The sequence below is a fragment of the Protopterus annectens genome, chromosome 5.part1, assembly GCF_019279795.1.
Source record: "Protopterus annectens isolate FY-2018-M chromosome 5.part1, PAN1.0, whole genome shotgun sequence".
Taxonomy (NCBI): Eukaryota; Metazoa; Chordata; order Ceratodontiformes; family Protopteridae; genus Protopterus; species Protopterus annectens.
Window position 1 is genome coordinate 365,964,830 of NC_056736.1, and position 24,179 is coordinate 365,989,008.

At 39.8% G+C, this 24,179-nt stretch overlaps 1 protein-coding gene across 1 annotated transcript in view; it reads right to left on the reverse strand.

The window, feature by feature from the left end:
* The window catches only part of LOC122803164 (protein sel-1 homolog 3-like), a 920,824-nt gene that overhangs the window by 174,549 nt on the left and 722,096 nt on the right, over window positions 1-24,179 (reverse strand). The window contains exon 16 of the mRNA XM_044072781.1: window positions 12,818-12,945. Coding sequence (XP_043928716.1) covers window positions 12,818-12,945 — 128 coding nt within the window. The remainder of the gene's footprint in view (window positions 1-12,817; window positions 12,946-24,179) is intronic.

Genomic DNA, 24,179 nt, shown 5'->3' on the forward strand with positions numbered 1-24,179 from the left:
TTGCCAGTGGCAGATAAAGATTAATTTTGGGCTGTTTTCGAATCATAGGCCCCTTGCATATGAAACATACATGTGCTCTTTGATACACCTTCCTCATTGTACTAAAATTATATTCCTTGTACAATACAGTACACTTGTTAGAGGGTGTTTTAAATTTGTTTTGAACATTTTTCCAGTAAGCAATGAAACAAACCATATGCACCCATAATGGCAAAACTGCCCAGTTGAGAACATTTATCATAAAAAAGTCTACTCAGACTTCCACAGTCCACCATTATTAGTAAATATACACAATTCTACAGTCCACCATTATTAGTAAATATGCACAATTTCACAGTCCACCATTATTTGTAAATATGCACAATTCTACAGTCCAACATTATCAGTAAATATGCACAATTCTACAGTCCACCTTTATCAGTAAATATGCACAATTCTACAGTCCATTATCAGTGAATATGCACAATCTCTGAAGTAAGTCATCTAAATAATTCCACATTAAAGAAATCTGTAACTAATGAAGCGGTTGCTGCTAGCAATCACCTTTATATTTCATGGTTTCATCGAAAAATAAAGTGTCTGTTGCCCCTCAGGAATAAATTGCCTATATTACATTAAAAAATGATAAGCTAGTAATAATATTGCAAGAGGAAATGGATGGCAAACTGATAACGAACTCATAGTTAGTATCTTCACCAAGGAGAACATTTTCAGTACGGCAGCATCCACCCCTTGGGGGAGTAGAACCCACAGCCTTCTGCATCAAAAGCAAGTACACAACCTGTTGTGCTATAGTATTAACTAGGCAAAGCACTAAACTTCTATTCCCCTGCAGCTCTCAGCTCCTTGTAAAATCTACTCAATACTCAACTGCATCTCAACTTTGCAGCTCAAGAAAACTGGAAAAAGCCAAAATGTATTGGGGGTCAAAAGCCCAAAAACAGGGACACATTAAACATTGCTTGTATAATCTTGGAAAGTTGCTAGAATAAAATGTTGTGTTGCCACCATATATTTTACTGCCAAGGTCCCTGAGCAAAAACAGTCAGAGTAACATACCACATACATCAGCTGCTTTGTAAAGAGAGGAAGACTGAAACTTAAATGGCTATCATTTAGTGAATTCAGTTCTCACCATAGCTGTCAACCTCTTAGTACAAAACACCTGGACAAACCCAGTAATGAGGGAATACAGCCCTCAAACATATTCAGTGAATTCAGTTCTTGCCATAGCTGTCAACCTTAGCAGAAAAACCTGGACGAAGCCAATAATGGGGGGAATACAGTCCCAAAAATAGGGACAAATTTAAAATATTCATCTTATAAACTTAGAAAATTGCTAGAAAAAAAGGTTGTGCTACTATGTATTCTGAAGAACATGAAGTTTGAAATTTAAATGCCAGTCAATTTTACTGCGGACAGAACAAAACCAATTTTCAGCAGAGACGCAGGGATTAAAACTGCAGACACGTCTTTGTAAAATGGCAGGGCACCAGAGCAAATCCACACAAACACAGGGAGGAGATGCAGACTCCACACAGAAGCCACCCCAACCAAGACTCAAACCAGAAAACCTATAGCTGTGAGGCAACAATACTACCACTGCACCATCAATTATGCAAAAAATTAAACATTCAGAAACCTGAAGTCTGAAATTCAAATGCCTGTCAATTTTACTGCGGACAGAACAAAACCAATTTTCAGCAGAGACGCAGGGATTAAAACTGCAGACACGTCTTTGTAAAATGGCAGGGCACCAGAGCAAATCCACACAAACACAGAGAGGAGATGCAGACTCCACACAGAAGCCACACCAACCAAGAATCAAACCAGAAAACCTATAGCTGTGAGGCAACAATACTACCACTGCACCATCAATTATGCAAGGAATTAAACATTCAGAAACCTGAAGTCTGAAATTCAAATGCCAGTCAATTTTACTGCGGACAGAACAAAACCAATTTTCAGCAGAGACGCAGGGATTAAAACTGCAGACACGTCTTTGTAAAATAGCAGGGCACCAGAGCAAATCCACACAAACACAGGGAGGAGATGCAGACTCCACACAGAAGCCACCCCAACCAAGAATCAAACCAGAAAACCTATAGCTGTGAGGCAACAATACTACCACTGCACCATCAATTATGCAAGGAATTAAACATTCAGAAACCTGAAGTCTGAAATTCAAATGCCAGTCAATTTTACTGCGGACAGAACAAAACCAATTTTCAGCAGAGACGCAGGGATTAAAACTGCAGACACGTCTTTGTAAAATAGCAGGGCACCAGAGCAAATCCACACAAACACAGGGAGGAGATGCAGACTCCACACAGAAGCCACCCCAACCAAGAATCAAACCAGAAAACCTATAGCTGTGAGGCAACAATACTACCACTGCACCATCAATTATGCAAGGAATTAAACATTCAGAAACCTGAAGTCTGAAATTCAAATGCCTGTCAATTTTACTGCGGACAGAACAAAACCAATTTTCAGCAGAGACGCAGGGATTAAAACTGCAGACACGTCTTTGTAAAATAGCAGGGCACCAGAGCAAATCCACACAAACACAGGGAGGAGATGCAGACTCCACACAGAAGCCACCCCAACCAAGAATCAAACCAGAAAACCTATAGTTGTGAGGCAACAATACTACCACTGCACCATCAAATATGCAAGGAATTAAACATTCAGAAACCCTTAAGTCTGAAATTCAAATGCCTGTCAATTTTATTTAACATTTTTTAATCAGGACAGTCTGACTTGGAACAAAAAAACAATTTTCAGCAGAGGCCCAGGAAGAAATAATGCAGACATGTCTTTGTAACATGGGAGGACACAAAAGCAAGCCCACACAAACACAGGGAGAAGATACAGACCCCACAAAGAAGGAACCACAGCCAAAAATCAAACCCGAGAACCTGAAGCTGTGAGGCAACAATGCTACTACTACACCATCAAATATCAAGCATTGCAACATTTACAAACCACAGATATTATGAGGAACAGATCAGATCGAATATGAGGCAAAAATCTGCAATTTTTTTACAAATGGTGGTGGGTAGGGAACTCAAGTCTTTAACACCTGCATACAGGGTACAGGGTTCAAGCCTGAGATATTCCCTACCACACCACCATGAGCACCTGGGGCATTTTCACACACACACACACACACACCCCCCCCAGTATAAACATAGTAAAGGCACCATACATACACAATCCAGTATAAACATTGTAAAGTAAAAGCACCATACATACACAATCCAGTATAAACAGTGTAAAATAAAAGTAAAAAGCACCATACACTTACCTGAATATATCCAGCTAACGTACATCCTGCCCGTGCAATACTCCAAAGACCCGTGAGATCCCAAGCAAAGCCCGATGAGATCCCAAAGCTCCTTCCCAACGACGAGACTGTTCTGACTGCTGCTGTTGCAGTCTGGACGCGACCCATAATCCTAGCGAGTCTGTGCACTTTAAAAGTGCACAGACGTCTCCTTGTGTCCCCCTATGGGGACTGCCGGACTGCCTTGAGCATGCGCATAGACCGACAGTAGTCGGGACTACTGCGCATGCGCGAAGTCCGTGAAATTTAAAAAATATTTTTTTTTTCTATTTTTCAATTTGAGGGGGCTGCAGTCCGGCAGCCCGATGCCACAAGCCGCCCCTGGGTGCTGCCTTTTAACAGACAGTATGCAAGAATTTTCCTCTTCTCCCCTTTTAAATAAAGTGTGAATCATTCCAGTGTCCCAGCTATATTTTGTGACTTGAGCTGTGCTAGACAAAAAAATCCTCTTGTGTTTTTCTGTGTGTGTAGCACTGTATCTTACCCAAAGTAGCAAAGGATTTTTTTTAATTAGCTCTTTTATATTCATCTTTAATTGTAAATTTCTCGTAAGTGGTAGTGTGAATGTTATCTTTGTGCTGTAACAGGAAATTCTTCCAGCAAATGCACTATTTAAAATTAGTGTGTATCTTTTAAAATCTTGTGTTTACATTTTCCCTTTAAATGTGTATACTGATAATAGATGCTCGATGATGAGTTTAGCTATAGTGTCTAACAAGCAGCAGTTTCAGCATAACACAGAGCCCAGCAGCATTTTCAGCATAACACAGAGCCTGGCAGCAATTTCAGCATAACACAGTGCCTGGCAGCAGTTTCAGTATAACATAGAGCCCGGCAGCAGTTTCAGCATAACACAGAGCCTGGCAGCAATTTCAGCATAACACAGAGCCTGGCAGCAGTTTCAGCATAACACAGAGCCCGGCAGCAGTTTCAGTATAACACAGTGCCGAGCAGCAGTTTCATAACATAAATAAATAGCAATGCTTACTGCGGGTGACTCTGGCAGCAATGACGTGACTGGGAACCCGCACACATCTGTGTATAAAATTCATGCGACACATGCATGAATCTTCTACTGGGTCCTAAAACAGGTCTTACAGCTGTAAAAGTGTGGGGGGGGGCTGCCCCCTCTCCCTTGCTCTATGGTTCCGGCACCTATGTTTGGAAGCTTGGAAACAAAGCATTTGGACTTCATTTTGTATCCAGGGAAGTACACTTAAAACTATTGTACTTGTCTTAGCATTTACATCAGTTTGGTTGTTTCCCACCCACTCTTTTCCTGTTGTGCTTTTAAACTTGAGGCTTTTGAGCTACCTGTCCCTTCTGTATTTCTGGCCTTGGAAGCTCTTCCTAATCTTATCTCCTCCACCCATCTTACTAGGCAATGCCAGATGAAACTGGGAAGGCCATTCCTTAGACTCTTAGTGAGCTTTGAAACTGTCTTATGGTGCGTGTTCTTCATTGCTGGCCTGTCTGCCTCTGAAATAACTTGTAGTTATCTGTAGCTAGCTGTCTGATTTGTTTCTGATACCTTTTTACTTTTGGCTAATTAAAGTGTGTTTTTAAATTAAGAAGACTGGGGCCACACTTCTAGTAGCAGAAGAATGGTAGCTTGTTCTGTCTGAGTTAGGAAACACACATGGAGGCTTAAAGTGAGAATTACTCATAGCTAGTTTGATTTCTGGTACCTTTTGACTTTTGCATAACTAAAGTATATTTTTACATCAGAAAAATTAGGAATAAAATTCTAGTGGCAGTAGGACAATATAGGAATATGTATCATGTTAAATGACAACCAATTAATCCTTAGAGAAAAGGGTACATTATCTGAGAGATGTAGTTACACAATGTCACTGGAGATAGGTCTCTCACACAAAAGCACTCAAAGTAACAATCAGATTGTTGGCAAAGTAAGCATTACACATAACACACATAATACTGACACAACATATGGCCCAACATATAATGAGGCATTTAAAAGCAACCTTCTTACACCCCAAAGATCTCCTAGGCATTTGTCCTAAAAAAAGAATCCTCAGCAACCCCAAAGCATAATGCCCAACAGAACACATACCATCACACCCTTTGGAGCCCAAACTACAAAGTGTATAAGGCAAGCCAATACACTACCCAATATTTTAATCATAGCAGACTTCATTATGAGACATACAGATGTCCCACTAAGCAGGCTAAATAAGGAGAAAATCACAGTCAGTTGTCTTTCAGGAGCCAGAATCTGCCAAATCACCCATGTATTCAAGTCATTAGACCACAAGTACCAGTATAACTCAATCATAGTTCACATTGTATAAATGACCTGACACATACCTCCCTGGACTATATGAAAAGAGATATTATGGAGCTCTTAGACTATGTCCCAGGCTAGTATGTGCCTAGCACTAAGCAAAATTCTACCTTCACCAAGGATGATGCCACAATATGAAGAAAAGATGATTAACCAATAACTGGCATAGTTTCTGGCATCATCCCAATGGGGTACAATATTTGTCAGCATGGGAAGATGTGGTCAGTAGATCATATTGCTTTGCCAAGGATGGTCTCTACCAGTTCCCTCTATGATTTGAATACTGGTAAAAACATTGCCCTCTCCCATAGTACTTTTTTGGCAATGTCAAACTGACAAACCTTGCAACATAGAAAAAAAGACCCAAGAGAAACTAAAGGTGTTGCAGCTCAATGCCAGGAGCCTAACCAAGAAGCTCCACTCCCTCCATGCTCTCCTATCTCTGGAGAATGTGAACATCTGTGCAGTTACTGAGACATGGTTTAAAACAGCAGACAGCACACTGGCAGTGTAGGGCTACAACACTTTCCATACATTCAGGACAGCTACTGCACAGGTATTTCAATCTATATCAACACCAAACTGTGGATGGTGCAGTGGTGCAGCGGTAGTGTTGTCACCTCACAGCAAGAGGTTCTCTGATTCGATTCTCAGCTGGGATGCCTTCTGTGAGGAGTCTGCATGTGCTCCCTGCGTATGTGTGGGTTTCCTCCCACGTTAAAAGACATGCATCTGGAGCACTTCTCCCTGGGCCTCCACTGAAAATTGGCTTTGTTCCAAGTTGGACTTTCCCAGTTAACAAATGTTAAATAAATAAATAAAAAACTCACCTCAAGATTAGTCAAACAGGATGACCCATGTCCAGATTTCCATAGGCAAAATCCAATATCACATCCTTACAAGTTATAGGTCACCCTGTATGACCCAAGAAGTCCATTACTCATACTTGGACTTACTACAGGCCCTCACCATTCTACCCAATACCATATTTATGGGTGACTTCAGCTACCCCACTATAATTACTGGGATACTTACCTGACCCCAAACTTACAGATTAACAGAATCCAGGACTTTGTAAACACAAACACCTTGGACTCATACCTCTCAACTATACCAAACTCCTCCGTATTTCCCATTTTGAGTAGCAAAATAATAGGGTGCCACAAATTTCCGAGTGGTCCCTTTAAATCCCGATTTCACTGTTTACAGATGCAGCTCATGGCATGCTACATAATGAGAAACTGACTTAGATGCATACATAACTAAGGGACTACAAGATAAGTTGCCTGTTACTGTTGGTTGTGTCTTTGCACACAGGAGCAGTCTCTCCAAAGCCATAGCATTTTTTTTAATACCAGAATGCAGCGAAGGTCCATCCAATCTAGCTGTAGCTGAAGCAGCACAGAATGCTCACAGCAGACAAACAACCCTTAATTTACTTTTTTATTATATTTTATATTTTTCTTGTTTGCTAGTTGCTATGGTGATCTTAGCTGGGAGTGCAAGTATCAGTTGTTATGGAAGCTTTGTCCCTCTCTTTCTGTGTTACTAGATAATTTCACTGTTAAAGAAAGATGGAAGATGTGATCTCTAGTCATTTGAATAGAGATGCTTGTATTAAACAGTCTCGCCAGAGTTATACACAGGATCAAGAGGAATTACATTTCTGCATTAATTGATTACAACAGCTGAGGAATTTGGCAAGCTGCATGAACTGATTACTGTTCAATAATGTGAAGAAGCAATAATAAAGAGCATTTTTTTTTCTTTTTTGGAGACAATATTGATATTTATACCAGAGGTATGACTCATTGCAGTTATAATAAATGAAAATGCTTCATTTCCTTGGGAACTGCTTTTTTTCATGTGTAGCTTGTGAAGCTTCCAGTGTTAACTCTAAGCAATATGCAGAACTCTTCAAAAAAACTCGATGTCAATAAAGATGGAAGGGGGAATATCACTAAGCTTAAAGAGGGCCTTAGGGCAATGAGAATGGCGCTGGAGCGAGATGCCGAACAGGTAATACTTCTTTTAGATTTGGCCGTAACAGTGGCACAAATGGCTACATTGCTTGGGTCCAATGTGAAGGTTACAGGATTTACAACTTTTATAGCAGAATATGCTGTTCTGTGCAGCTACTTTTTACAGTTATATGTAAAGTGAAACACTGTTTCCATAGTCCATATTCCGTTTCTGTTTTTATCTAGACATTGTTCGTATCCTCCTCATCAAAGAAAGGTTTTTAAAAAGTTTGGAAGAAGTACAGTTTCCTATGAAGTCTGGCTAGTAGCCAGCCCACTGCTCCTTTCATACATTATATAGGCCGGGGGTTACTTTAACAATAGTTAACAATGGTACGGTAATGTTAAGTAAATCTGGGTTTTATTTTACCCTGTCTTAAGTACTGCATCCGGAGGGCCTACAGTATACCTTTCAACCCCTTACAGCAAAAAATCTGGATAAAGCCATAAATAACGGAAGGACAAAGGCCTAAAAATAGGGACAGTTTTTAAATATTGCTCTTACAAACGTAGAAAGTTGTTAGAATAACAAGTTTTGAATTAGCATACATTTTCTAAAGGATATATAGCCTGGTGAAGTTCAGTGTCTGTCATTATATTCTAACTTGAATCCTCAAGGATTTTGCCAATGATTTGCTAGAAAAACACAATTTTATGAGAAACAGACCAAAAATATGAGGCACAAATCTGGTCATTCTGCAGGAATCTGGATATTTGAGAGGTACGATGCTTTCCTTTTGTTAAAATGTTGGTATCTCACAATTCCATCGGAGTGGGTGGGGTTACATAATTATGCATGCGATTTTTATGTATGACAGCACAGCTGAACAAAAGCACTCTGCTGTTGATATGCAGCTGCCACTTCAGTTGTTCAGAGAAATTTTCACTAAAGGGTGGAGTCCTCCATCATTGAAGGAATCCTATACAGTAGCAGTACTACCAAAATTATGCAAATATGTCTAATAAGTGTAATATTACAGACCTATATCCCTGATTAATACAGAAGCCAAATGAAATGTCAAGATACTGGGAAAACACATACAAACATTCCTGTCCTCTTTTGTACACTCCCCACAGGTGGGATTCTTAATGGCTGCCTAGGCACTTAACATACCTATGCTCTCATCAGATAAGCAGGGGGGTGGCCTAATGGTTAAGGTATTTGCCTTACAAACACAAGGTGCAGGGTTTGAGTCTCACAAGGAATAATTGGCTAGGCTTAAAATTGCTCGCAAGGGCAGTTAGCTTAGTACTAATCTATGAACATATCATTCTATGACCATGCTGAAATGAAGGCTCTATTCCCCTCTGCAACAAATATCTTTGTTGACTCTGCAGGATGGAAATGCATGTGGACTGTACTAGAACAGCTGAGCCTTTCTGCAGCATTTTGGAACCATTAAAGTCAACAGAGAGGCATTGGATTTTTAAAACAGCATGTTCTGCAGGTGGTACTGAGGACCACCCAAATACGCTGTGGACAAAACTGCACACACTGATGAAGAAACTGTAAGAATCTGAAGCCCCTTTGCCAAGACCTATACCTCTCAGAAGATATATAGAAAAAACTGGGCTTATATCTAGTGGAGAAAATCCCTGCCCTAAAGATGATGTTTGTGCTAAAAGTGATGTAAATTCTAAGACATATCCCATCCACAGCCACCAGCAAATGATTGAGAAAGATTCAAAAGCTAGAGCTTTATTTTATGTGAGGCAGCAACAGGAGCAGCTTGTCTAATCATGTTCTTTATACTCCAATAAGCCAAAGGGAAGGAAGCAGCGTAGACGTGAAGTGACAGACTGTTGCAATAATGGTATGCAAGGTCCTATGAGTTCCAGCCACTTCAGCACTGTTGTGGGCCAAATAGGAGAAGGCTATCCAGGCTACTACACATCCAGCAGCCGGCTGGTATAAGAACTTCTCATCTCACATTAAAAAAAGATTGTCTTGAAGTAACTCATCTAGCATGGAAACACTTTTCGGAAGAGTATGACACTCCATCATATGTGTGGGAAAGAACTTTTCTAATTAGGTAATTCATATCTAAGAACTGGAGGCTTGAAGATGTATTGGGAAGCATTGGACAACCAATGATTCAAACAGTGATGGGTATTTTGTAGGTAGCAGAAAGCAACAGAGTGGTAGCATCCTTCCATAAAGAAACAGTGGCTAAATTCTAGAAATTTTAGAAATACTTCCAACTTTATCACACAAGTTTTTCCTCTTTGCTAGATATTTTGAAGAAGGACCCTAGACATATGTTTCACTTTATCAAGGGGTTAGTAAGAGATAAGGCATCTCACCTTTTTGCAAAACTGTCATATCTTTAGAAGGCTCTACTGGCTAGTTATTGGGGCAGCACAAAGACGGCTCTAGCAGAGATTCCTACTACTCATGCCACTCAGCCAGCTTCATGTGAGGCTGAGTACATGACTAACTCCCAACTAAAGCATTAACTTACTAAGCAATATTTCCAAACTATTACAGTACTAATGGAATTGTTGGTGTAAGGGATACTGGTCCCCTGGTGAAAAGTGTTTGCTTACTTGTTTCTGAGGTGAGGTAAACATCTTAATTTTATTTTTCTATTTTACATTTGTTTACCGGGAAAGTCCGACTGGGTAGTCACCCTTTTTCAGAAGAAGCCTAGACAGAAAAGCTTCAAATACACAGAAAGATTTTTAGTACACTTAACATGTTAAATTATACAGAGATAATTACAATAAAGGGTTACAAAGTTGAATGATCTGTAGAGCAGTACAGAGGAAAAAAACACAGTTATAATCACAGGTACATCATTGAGATGATATTTATATTTTGTTACCATATATGCATATTATCACCATAATCTCAATGCACTTAAATGCATCACTCTTCAGTATTTATCTTGATTTGCCTCAAAGTAGAAGAGTTGCCCTCATCTTGCTGTGTGACCATCTATATAAGTACTATATGTGTAAGTTAGCTTGTCAATATCAGAAAAGTTCTCTGACACACTGAACTGGCATCACGTACATCTCACTGGCATTTTGTAAGCCACAATACAATGGACCTGAAATTACAAGCAAGTACAACTTTGAAATCCTAGTTTGTTTTTTTACAAACAGCTTACGCTGACAGTTCACTCTGCATCACTGCACCACACACTGTCTGAACCACCTGCGTCAGTATCCACAATCAGTTCTTAAGGAAATCTAACATAGAATCAACCACAGTGGCACCTTTCTATATGAGGGGGTTGAGAGTATTTTGTACTCTCTGGCTTCTCATCACACTGTCTTTTAGGGCAATGCATTCCGTACCCTCAATAATCTATTTTTCTGTCAGGTGATCCAATACACTGTAAACATCGAACAGTTTCTCTACACGCTGTTCCATCTCATCCTCATCAAAGTGATCTTTGAACGGTGATGGATCTGAAGCTGCACTTCATAGTCACTGTCCTGTCTCACACCCAAATACTGTAGATCTTCCTGATGGTCAGGTGGCTCTGACCATTGCAACAATCTTCTTTTTTGTTTCAAAATTAGTTATAGAAAGTCTATATCATGTGAGGGTTGTAAAGATCAAAGATAAAGCAAAGGAGACATTTCAGTAGTGTTCTACTTCTGAAATAATTTGAAGCATATGAGTATAAAGTATATTGTTATATTTCAGCCCAAGAGGAAAGCACTGGAATGTGAATGTAGCAAGATATTCAGTGTTGCAAGGAGTCTGATAACACTTGTGCCAAAACTGTGCTCTTAGTAACATTATATCAAAGTTGTTGTTGTTGTTGTGTCTTTCGGCTTATCCCGGTTAGGGGTCGCCACAGTGGAACGCCAGTCCGCTAATGTTTGGTAGTGGATTTTTACGTGCCGAGTTACCAGCCCTGACGCACAACCTTCAGCGAAGGCACACCCATTCATGCATGCCTCCACACAGAAGATGCTCTAGCTGAGAATCGAATGGGACAACGTCTTGCTGTGAGGCGACAACGCTACCGCAGCACCACTACCGCAGGTTAGTAACATTTCATATATTTCATATGTACCAGTCCCCTGCAAATATTTTACTGCAAATAAACAAAAAAATATAAAATGGTTGTACAGATATTCAAGCAAAGCAATGTGTGTAACCCAAAAACAAGACAGGAAACAAGATTCTCCCTGTACACTCCTGTGAAATGTATTTGGATTACTTTATGCCTGCAGTGGATGTCTTACAACATTTATGAAATAGCTTGCTACTCTTATGCAGTTCAAAAAATGTTATTTTACACACTAAGTATCTGCTAAATAGATCTGAAAGTGAAATAGTGGAATGATTCACTACATTATAAGTTTGTATTTAATAATACAATCTAGTAATACCCTTGTTTTACTGCATTCTCTTCACTCAATGAGTTAGAGGTTAGCACTGTCACTAGACATTTAGCTTTCAAAAAAAGTCAAGATCTATATGTGACTCTGATGCATTTCTTCATCATGACGTGGTCTCAGTGGAGCACTGGTATTTTAAAGAAGTACAATCAGTGACTTGTACATGCAATAATAACCACTGTGTGGTGGAAGTAGAAACCCAAATGCAGTGACCTCAGTGGATGCAGCATTTTATACAGGGTTCCCACTAGGCATAGCACAAGTGAAGGGCTAATATGGCAATGCCAATGCTATCAGTACAATGAAAAAAATGCCATTACTGTATACCCATAATGTTACAGCTGGGACACCTTTTGTTGAATGCAAGGGTTATAACAATATATTATTATATACAGCATGCAGTGAATTATCAGCAGTGTATCCTCATTACAGATAGTTATATTCTTTGAAAGATCCCATGGTACCTGACAAGCTAAGTCTCTTAGCTCCAATACTATATGGTAGGAAAAAACATGTACCTGGGAAATCATTCCCTCTTAGGAGCTGCTGCATCAACTGAAATATTGCCTTAGAAAAACAGAAATACTAATAAAGAGAGAAACAAATATTAATAAAACAAAGCAGGCATAATCAGAGAACAAAGACAAATAGACACTTAAACATAATTTTCTATTGGAAGAAACGGTACAGGTGTGACTTTTCTAGAAATGTAGAATGAGCTTTAGGGGAATTATAAGGGGAAATTATAATAACAATAATAGCAATTCACAAAATACCTACACAATAGCATATAGTGGTACCCTGGCCACCTTTCCGTGAACACCTGTACTCCAGTACTCTGCCAGTCGGACTGCTCCATCTATATGCCCTCGGTGTGCTGACTTCCAGTAGTATGAGTAAACTATAAACTAAGAAACACAAGCTGTTAGCAGTTTTAATACTTTATTATTTTAATGTTCAATGTTGAAGTTAGTGTTAACACACCAATAATCAGTCAGCCAGTCAGTCACATACCTACCCAGGTCTGGAAAACATTGCATTGAAAAGTCAGTGCCCCCCACACACACACAGAAAAAAATAATTTATTTTGTGAAAGCACACTGGCAATACAAATCCACTGAAAATACACAGCTAAAACAAACAAGAAAAACAGGACACTTAAAACATGAAAAGAAAGACTGTCTCATGACAAAGAAGGAAGTTAATTAAGGTCAAGGAACACCCTGCATCTGGAAAAGGTGAAAAGATAAATTAGTTTGTATTGCAACAGAAACCCATGTGTTGAGAAGGACAAATACCCTGTTCTATCACTGCTCATTTTTCCTCTACAATGGACTGAAATATTAACTATTAACTTTCTAGTTTAAAATTTGTCCTGCTGCCATTTCAAAACAAACCCCTCAGATAGTTAAGATGCAGATCTGTATTTACCAACATATTACACCCCCTAGCAACAGCCCCCAGTGTTAGCCATCTCATATCCATGTGCCTTATTTTACATTTGCCTGAAAATAATTTCCCAAATCCATATTTTCTTCTTTTTGAAAATGTTTCAGGAAATGTCAAATTAGTATTCTTTAACCAAACTCAATGGCATCGTTTTTGCTGTTGCCCAAATAATTATTTATATGCAATGGTAAGATGATTTGCCTTTGCACTGCTAAAGTAAATAGCAGATAATACCCTGCCTTGTGGACTGAAAGTCTGGGAACAAATTCCTCCTGATGGTTTCCTTGTAATGACTTTAATTGAGAACGCAATCGGCCATTTTACAACGCATTACCCTCATTTATTCCAGAGCTCTGTTTCACTATATAGTCAGCCACTTGGCCACACTATTTAATGAAATACATATATTGCCTATTCACTTTGAACTCATTAGTACAACAAAGAAATGGTATTGCACAGAAGGGAGCACATTGCTGCAAACACCATATTAGTCAGATCTCTTTGTTTTTAAAACTCAGTACGTCAGTACTGGACGGCATGTTTCATATTTTCCACTTTGCAAAAGCAAGGTAAAAAGATACTAAGTCTAAGAAATGGGCTCGGATATTATAGAAATTACCTGTAAAGGGAGGTACGTGAGTGATCACTGCTGGCTTATCCTTCCCTGGGGAATGGGGATAACTTAAGCATGATGGCTGACCAAAGAACAGATTTAAGCAACAGGAATGAGAATGGTATAGCCTGCCAAGGAGTGCCTATACTCTAGCCGAAGGAGTGCCTATACTCTAGCTGAGAGCATAGACAGAATGTTTATTAATGTTTTAGCCCCAACAAGGTGGACATGTGCACTGCCTTACACTAGAGGGAGACAGAAACAGCGTATATACAGTAAGTCTAAACCAACTGGGGATGGTGGCTCACCACTTCCCCCAGCTCACAGTCTATATATAAAGAACTCTGAAAGGCAAATTCCTACTGGAAACTGGAGACCTACCACAGGCTGTTGTGGGGTACTGAGATTCAAGAAGTATGGACAGCTTAAATCTACAACATATGTCTAAGACAGAGGATCACACCTCTACTTCTATCTGGTGACATTCATCCTAACCCAGGCCCTACAGACACTACCCTGTACAATAACCCCCCTGTATCTAAACCTGCCAACCCCACCAACCCACAAAAACAAGTACAATTCTGCTCTATCAATGTCGGGAGCCTTGTAAATAAAGTTCAAGAACTCCATGCTTAATTAGCTAACTATACTCCTGACATAGTTAAACTAACTGAAACCTGGTTTAAACCACACCATCTGGACAGTGAAATCATCCCTCCTGGCTATAATATCCTTAGATTAGATCGACCTAAAAGAAAAGAAGGAGGAGTCTCCATACTCTACTCCAATTGTCTCTCCCAAATCAGTCCCAGACTAGACTTACCCTCCTTCTCACCAGCTGAACTCCTACTAACCAACTTCAAACTTAACAGTTTCAACACCATAACTGTCGCAGCAATCTATATTCCCCCTGGTGATAATATTAACATACTTGAGAACATCCTATCTCACCTCTCACATATAATCCATAATAAAATAATTACACTGGGAGATGTAAATATTGATTTGCTTACAATACAAGCTCCCAACACTACATCCTGTATAAACCTACATGGGTTTGAGCAGCTAATCACAACCCCAACCTACATTAATAAATCTCACCTACCTAGCTCTCTTCTAGACTGGACTGGATATTGGTCTCCCACCCTCAAAACTATCATAACTCCCAAAGCCTTCCAAATGCCCTCAGCGACCACTGCCCTATAACAGCTACCAGACATACTCCCCACCTTACAAAACCTAACAAATTTATTACCACCCGCTCACTTTCTCCTTTCTGTCCTAACTAATTTATTCACCAACTCTCCAAAATTAACTGGTCTTACCTCAACACTCTTCCTTTAGATGAAGCTGTCCACTCCTTCAACACTATATTCCTAAACATTCTTAACTCCCTTGCTCCTCTTCGCACAATTAGAATCAAATCTAATACTGCTCCCTGGCTCACTAAATCTATCAGAACCCTCATGAAAGACCAGGATAGGATTTGGAAAATGTGGACTAAATCTAGGACCCCTTCTCTTCTTTGGAAATATAAAGAACTCAGAAATAAAATAAAAAAGTCATCCATTATGACAAAATAAATTTCTCTGCCAATCCTCCCTCTACTATTAAATCAGACCCAAAGAAATTCTGGAGCTCTATTAAACAGACTCTTCATCCAGGAAACCCTTCTTCTCCTAACCCATGCCCCAATGCAACACCTGAAGACATAGCCAACAAATTTAACAATCATTTTATAAACTCAGTAACCTCCATAATAAATTATCTCCACCCCAGAAACAACACTAGCACCCCCACAAACTCTATACCTCTTCCAAACCCTCCTAATTCCTTCTCTCTAAAAGCAGTATCAACTAACTATGTAAAGTCATTTCTCTCTAAACTTAGACCTTGCTTCTCATCTGTTGACAAGCTACCCTCTTACTTCCTGCAGATTGCCTCTGAACCTCTTGCCTATCCTGTATCCATCTTAATCAACCGATCCATTTCTGAATTCTATGTCCCCACTGTACGGAAGAACTTCTTTATTCTACCCATTCACAAAGGGGGCAACTCCTCAGACATATCCAACTTCAGACTGATTGCCATACTCTCTCCACTCTCAAAAATCCATGCATTACCTTCACCAGGAAAACCTTCTCACACCCACACAGTATGGTTTCTGTCCCAAGCATAGTGCCAAGCATAGTACAACTACTGCACTCATATCATTCATCACCATAGTCTCCCTAGCTCATGATAACAATAAACTTATCTCATGCCTATTCCTTGACCTTTCTAAAGCCTTTGACACTGTCTTTCAACCATTTCTTCTGGATAAACTCACTAACTTACATTTCTCTCCCCCTACTATCTCCTGGTTCTCCAGCTATCTCTCTACCCACCAGCAATCAGCCAAATGGCTCTCTGCACTATCCTCCCCTCTCACTGTGCAAATGGGAGTCCCCCAAGGGTCCATACTTGGACCACTACTCTTTAATATTTTCACCAACTTGCTTTACTCCTCTTGTCCCCAGTCATCTCTTGTGCAATATGCTGATGGATCAGCTGTTATAACCATTGCTGAGAACCCAACTGACCTCCACTCAACTATCCAGGTATCCTTCCACACCACTGAGACTTGGCTTAGTGATAACAAACTAATACTTAATCCAAAAAAAACCTAAGCTTCTACTCTTCCTCCCTAAAAACATCACCACACTCAAAAGTACATTTACATCTTATCCTGCAACAACAGTATCATCTCAGCTGAATCTAGTACTAAATTGCTGGTGTTACAATAGATGATCAGCTTAAGTTTGATCTCCATATTACTAACTCAGTAAAAAGAACTCATCAGAAACTTGGACACCTTTTCCGTAGCAAGAAATACTTAACTAACACTGCCCGAATAACTCTCTCCCAGGCTTTATTACTCCCAACACTCCTGTACAGCTGCCATATATTCACAAACCTAAATTCTACACTTATTTCCAAGCTTGAAACTACCTATAACAAGATTGCCAGATTTGCAGCTAACCAAACCTACAAGTCACACCACTGCTTAGCACTACAGCAACTATACAAACTACAAATCATCCACTCTGTCTTTTATCTACCCTCCTTCTGCCCCAGCCTCTCCACTATCATATCCAAATATTCCCTTGCTAGGATGCTATGTAGCTCAAATCAAGAATTATTAGACATCTACAAACCCAAAACCAAAATAGGCTGCCTTCCCTATAACTATAACCCAGCTACATCCTGGAACCAACTCCCCTTGGAAATAAAATCCCTCCAGCATAGCAAACATTTCAAATTAGCCACAAGGAAATACCTAAAAATAAAGTGGTCTTGCTACTGCAGCCAACCACCCTGAAACCACCATCCTTTCACCTATTTCACCACCTCACTCTTAATGTATCTCTAACACTATTCCCCAGTCTCTACTTCTTCCCTTTCTCTATCTCCAACCACTCTTAATTCTTACAGTCTCAAAACAACCTACCTGTTTAGTCTGTCTCCTATACTCTACCTCCCCTACATCTCCTACTAGCCATTCTTACTTTCCTTTCTTGTTTCCAAACTCCTATACAACTCGATCCTCATCATCTTCTTTCGGATGTTCCCATTAGGGGTCGCCACAGCGGATCTTCTGGTTTCATTTCTTCCTGTCCTCTGCATCATGTTCTTTCATACCAACTGTCTGCATGTCCTCTCTCACCACATCCATAAACCTTATCTTAGGCCTTCCTCTTTTCCTCTTACCTGGCAGCTCCATCTGTAGCATCCTTTTCCCAATATACCCAGCATCCCTCCTCAGCACATGTCCAAACCAACGCAATCTTGCCTCTCTTGCTTTGTCTCCAAACTGTCCAACCTGAGCTGACCCTGTAATATACTGATTCCTAATCCTGTCCATCCTAGTCACACCCACTGCAAATCTTAACATCTTTAACTCTGCCACATCCAGCTCTGACTCCTGCCTTTTTGTCAATGCCACCGTCTCCAACTCATATAACATAGCTGGTCTCACTACCCTCTTGTAGACCTTCCCTTTCATTCTTACTGGTACCCGTCTGTCACAAATCACTCCTGACACTCTTCTCCACCCATTCCACCCTGCCTGTACTCTCTTCTTCACCTCTCTTCCGCACTCACCATTACTCTGAACTGTTGATCCCAAGTACTTAAACTCATCCACCTTTACCAACTCTACTCCCTGCATCCTCACCATTCCTCTACCCTCCCTCACACTTACACACATATATTCTATTTTAGCCCTGCTGACCTTCATTCCTCTCCTCTCTAAAGCATATCTCCACCTCTCCAGGGTCTCCTCAACCTGGTCCCTACTCTCACTACATATCACAATGTCATCTGCAAACATCATAGTCCACGGGGCCTCCTGTCTGATCTTATCTGTCAACCTGTCCATCACTACTGCAAATAAGAAAGGGCTCAGAGCTGATCCTTGATGTAACCCCACCTCCACCTTAAACGTATCTGTCACTCCCACCGCAGTCCTCACCAATGTCACACTACCCTCGTACATATCCTGTACCACTCTTACATACTTCTCTGCCACTCCCGACTTCCTCATACAATACCACAACTCCTCTCTAGGCACCCTGTCATATGCTTTCTCTAAGTCCACAAAGACACAATGCAACTCCTTCTGACCTTCTCTGTATTTCTCCAGAGAAAATATTGCATATGTAGTGCTCTTTCCTGGCATGAAACCATACTGCTGATCACTAATCATTACCTCCCTTCTTAACCTAGCTTCCACTACTCTTTCCCATAACTTCAAGCTGTGACTGATCAGTTTTATCCCTCTGTAGTTACTGCAGCTCTGCACATCACCCTTATTCTTAAAGATAGGTACCAAAACACTTTTTCTCCACTCGTCAGGCATCCTCTGACTTTCCAAAATTTCATTAAACAATCTGGTTAAAAATTCCACTGCCATTTCACCTAAGCACCTCCATGCTTCCACTGGTATGTCATCTGGGCCAACAGCCTTTCCATTCTTCATCCTCTTCATAGCTGACCTTACTTCCTCCTTGCTAATCTGTTTCACTTCCTGATTCACTATCCCCACATCATCCAACCTTCTTTCTCTCTCATTCTCTTCATTCATCAGCCCTTCAAAGTACTCTTTCCATCTACTCAACACACTCTCCTCACTTGTGAGTATGTTTCCCTCACTGTCTTTTATCACCCTTACCTGCTGCACATCTTTCCCAGCTCTGTCCCTCTGTCTAGCCAATCGGTACAGGTCCTTTTCTCATTCTTTAGTGTCCAATCTCTCATACAACTCTCCATATGTTTTATCCTTAGCCTTCGCCACCTCTCTCTTTGCCATGCATCTCATCTCCTTATACTCATGTCTACTTTCTTCATCTCTTTGGCAATCCCACTTCTTCTTCGCCAGCCTCTTCCTCTGTATACTCTCCTGTACTTCCTCATTACACCACAAGGTCTCCTTGTCCTCCTTCCTCTGTCCAGATGTTACACCAAGCATCTTTCTAGCAGTCTCCCTTACTAGCTCTGCTGTAGTTTCCCAGCTATTCGGTAACTCATCACTGCCTCCCAGTGCCTGTCTTAACTCTTACCTGAACTCCACCTCACAATCACACCTTCTTAACTTCCACCATTTAATCCTTGGCACTGCTTTCACACTCCTCCTCCTCTTCTTGATGATCAACGTCATCCTACAGACCACCGATCTATGCTGCTTAACTACACTTTCCCTTGTCACCACTTTACAGTTTCCAATCTCCTTCAGACTGACCCTCCTACACAGGATATAATCCACCTGAGTGCATCTTTCTCCACTCTTGTATGTCACCCTATGCTCCTCCCTCTTCTTAAAATACGTATTCACCAGAGCCATGTCCATCCTTTTCACAAAATCCACATCATCTGACCTTCTGCATTCCTCTCCTTAACACCATACCTACCCATCACTTCCTCATCCCCTCTGTTCACTTCACCAACATGTCCATTGAGGTCCGCTCCAATCACTAGTCTCTCACCCTTGGGTACACTCACCACTACTTCATCCAACTCACTCCAACATTTTTCTTTCTCATCCATAGCACACCCAACTTGTGGAGCATATGCACTAACAACATTCATCATTACACCATCAATTTCAAGCTTCATAAACATTACTCTATCAGACACTCTCTTCACCTCTAAAACACTCCTGGCATACTGTACCTTTAGGATAACCCCTACCCCATTTCTCCTGCCATCCACACCATGATAGAACAATTTTAACCCACCTCCTATACACCTGGCCTTATTTCCCTTCCATCTGGTCTCTTGCACGCACAATATATCAACCCTCCTTCTCTCCATCATATCAGCTAGCTCTCTCCCTATACCAGTCATACTGCCAACATTCAAAGTTCCTACCCTCACTACTACACTCCTAACCTTCCTCCTCTCTTCCTGCCTTTGGGCATGCCTTCCCCCTCCTCTTCTCCTTCGGCCAACAGTAGCCCAATTTCCGCCAGCACCCTGTTGGCTAACAGCACTAGTGGCGGTCGTTGTTAACCCAGGCCTCGACTGATCCGGTATGGAAATATGAAATGTTCTCCGCATAAGTAATTTGGCAGAGGTTTTACGTTGGATGCCCTTCCTGACACAACCCTCCTCATTTATCCGGCCTTGGGACCGGCACAAAGAAATCCACTGGCTTGTGCATCCCCAGTGGCTGGGTTCTATACAACTAGATCCTGCCCACTTTAAATAAGCATCTGCCTAACTATTAACTAATTTTGCTCTAAGCAGCTTAAATAATATTGTAATTAGTCACATTTTCTTCTGCTAATTGTTTAAAACTTTGTTTGTAACAACTCACATACTTGTCTGACAATTGTTAGTACTCTGTTTAATTGAACTGCCTGAGGAGCTTTTTTTCTCTCCAAGTCTCTGCTTGTAAGATCCTATAGCTGATTGTTACTACTATGTTACTAAAATTTAATAAATTGTTTTCTAGTCCTGAGGAACTTTTCTCCCCAGCTCTCTGCTGAAAATGAGCCAAAAGCTCAGCCAGACTAACCCGGTTAATAAATGTAAAATAAATAAATAATAAAATAAATAAATAAATAAAATAGATGCCCACATTACAATAAAGGACCATTTTCTTTCTTGCAAGCATACTAAAATTTGAGAAAGATGTTTTTATTTTTTGCAGGTAGTTGAAACTGATGTACAAACTTGTCTCTCTCCCATTGTCATAGCATTCTGAGGACTTGATCCTACAGGGCAGGAGCTCCAGTATAAAAATCCAAGTACAGTAAAAGGTGCATTACTTTTTTTTTTCAAAACCTGCTGGGTCAAGGCTTCCGAATTTGACATGGCAATCATAGACACAGTCACGTCCATCTTAGTAGACACACCATTGTTCTACTACTAGGCAGAAACACTCACATTTCACCTTCTCTGCCTTATAGCTCATGATTCACTTCCATCATCATTTTTTTATCAAGCATAACTTCATTAAAAATATAAATATGATAACATCTTATGCTGCAATAAAGACAATATATGGTACTTTAGATTCACATTCTAAAACATGATGGAGAAAAAGACTTAATCAACGTAAATGACAGAAACACAGAATACCTTGTACCTTACACTGGATGTAGAAAACAATACAAAAAGTGTGAAAACCAGTTATTCCATAACATCATATTAATTTCACATATTTTTGTGTCAATTACAAAACCCTTGGAAATAACTCCTCCAGTCTTGAAAAGTATTCTGCAAAATTTGTAAATGACTGTGGTGAAAGTTGTTACTATTGTAAGAAACAGGCTAATTCTGATGCAGATGTGCACAGTCTCTTGACTGCATACCTAAAAGCCAACATTCTACATGTTTTAGGTGGTACACCTATCTGGAGCACCAATGCAATAATTTCTAAAACAACATCACATTTAGATGACACCGCAGGATATATCCATGTCATATGCAGAAACCTTACATCTCTGGCCTTGCATCTGCAACAAATATTATTATTCATCTGTGCTCTTTTCCTAAGTCAAACAAGAGAATTATGCCATTGATACAACAAATCATCAATATAAATGACAGGCTAGGGTATCATGCCATTATTTCAATTTCATATACTATGTTTTATTGTTTTAAAGAATAATCACTAACACAGATTCTGATTTTAACTGAAGATCAGTAAAATATGTGGGATTACCCTCAAACCACTCTTTATAAAACATCCAGTGTTTTAATACAGTGTAAAAACTTAGCCAGTGTAACATTTCCTGACATAATACAGGAAAATAACTTTGTCACTTTTTAATGTAGTAGCTAAGTGGGCCATTAATGAATACATTTGTAAGCACTGCCATAACAAAAGGTTAAGAGCCTGCAATATTATTATTTTTTTGTGTGTTGGGTCAAACCCTATAATGTGAGAGGGTTCCTATTAAATGATCGAAGATGCATTCTTTCGAATGCGTCTTGATCGAACTTAAAAGCACGAAAAGGCAAAATAGAGAACCCGCATATAAGTGAATTCTTTCCCTGGGAAAGAAATTGCTTGGCTGCTTCCGTTACTTTGCCATTTTCGTGACTGTAGTGTGATCTCGGAGTTGGTATATTTAAGTAGGGGGGGTGTGGGGGCAAAGCCCCCCACTTTATGTAATGTTTTAAAAATTTTTTTGTTTTGTAGAACAGCGATTTTTTTCCCATGGGAAAAAATCGCTGTTCTAAGCATTTGAGATTGTAAGCTTTGGCTTACATGAGTTTGATAAATCATCATTCGCTTTTTTAAGCGATCGATGATTTAACATAGACCCATGTGAGAGGTGGTGATTTTATTGCAAAGTTGCTTAGGCTGGAAAGTAGGATGATTATTAATTTTGGTACACTTTCTCCAAGGAGTCATAACCTCAATGTTAATTTGAATGTATAACCAGCTAACTTGCATTGCACCTAGTAATAAAGCTGTTATATTTGAGTGTATAATTAGTTAACTTGTACTATATTTAGGGATATAATTGCAATATTTAATTGTGTCGGCAAGAAAGTATGACAGCTTTTGAATGATGTTTTAACAAGTGAATGTTATAAAGTGGGGATGGTGGCTTTGTAATATGTATATGGTGGTAAAGAAGTGTGATTTTGAAATGTTTTGTAACCAATCAGTAGGGGGCATTGCTGTATATAAGAAGTTGGAATGTGACTGTAATTTATCCTTGAAGGCAAACTGTCGAGGTACCAGAGATGACTATAAAGTAAATTCAACTTCTTTATTTGTGTGGCTCAATTTTTTTTTTTTTTTTATTTGTGCCCTGTAATATTCTCCCCAGTTTTGTTATTTTGGATTTTACCTCCTGTAAATTCCAGTAATTCATAAAAATTACATACCCTGCCATAACCAAATGCAGCTAGTAAATTAGTTTACCTTCCACCTGTAAGACCTTAGAGTTCCATGTCCTACTTAATAATGTGTAGTTCGTAGCATTCCTTTTCTGTTTTGCCTTAAAACATTCATAGCATGTCTCCAAATCCCCTGAGTTCCATATCTTACATACATACAACTATTTCAAGCATGGGCATCAATGCCCTTCTAGCTTGCCAACATACCAAACCACTTGTTCCCATAATAATTGTCTAGGCTGTTCTTAAAAATATCTAAACTAGTACTTGCTTTAATGAAAGTTGGTGGTCTGCTCCATGCATCAACTGCTCTGTCAGAAAATCATTTAGTACACTTCTCATTCCTATAGAATCTTCTACATAGGTTTTCTGATGGTTCTCTAGTACTTTATGATAATTCCAAACATTCCCAGAGGTAGCTGTCTCTACATGCCCTATATACCTGAATAAGATCTCCTCTTAGATATCTGTAAGAGACCTGTACAAGTTCAGATATTTTAGTCTTTCATAATAACTTAAATTCCGTGGATTCCCTTAGTACATTTCTGGTATACTCTTTCCAGTTTACTCATGCTTGTTTTCTTATAGGGTTTCCATATTGTTATTCTATACTCAATTTGGGTCTAATGTAACTAACAATGACTTCATCATTTTTGATTTCCTAGACTTTATAAATATTTT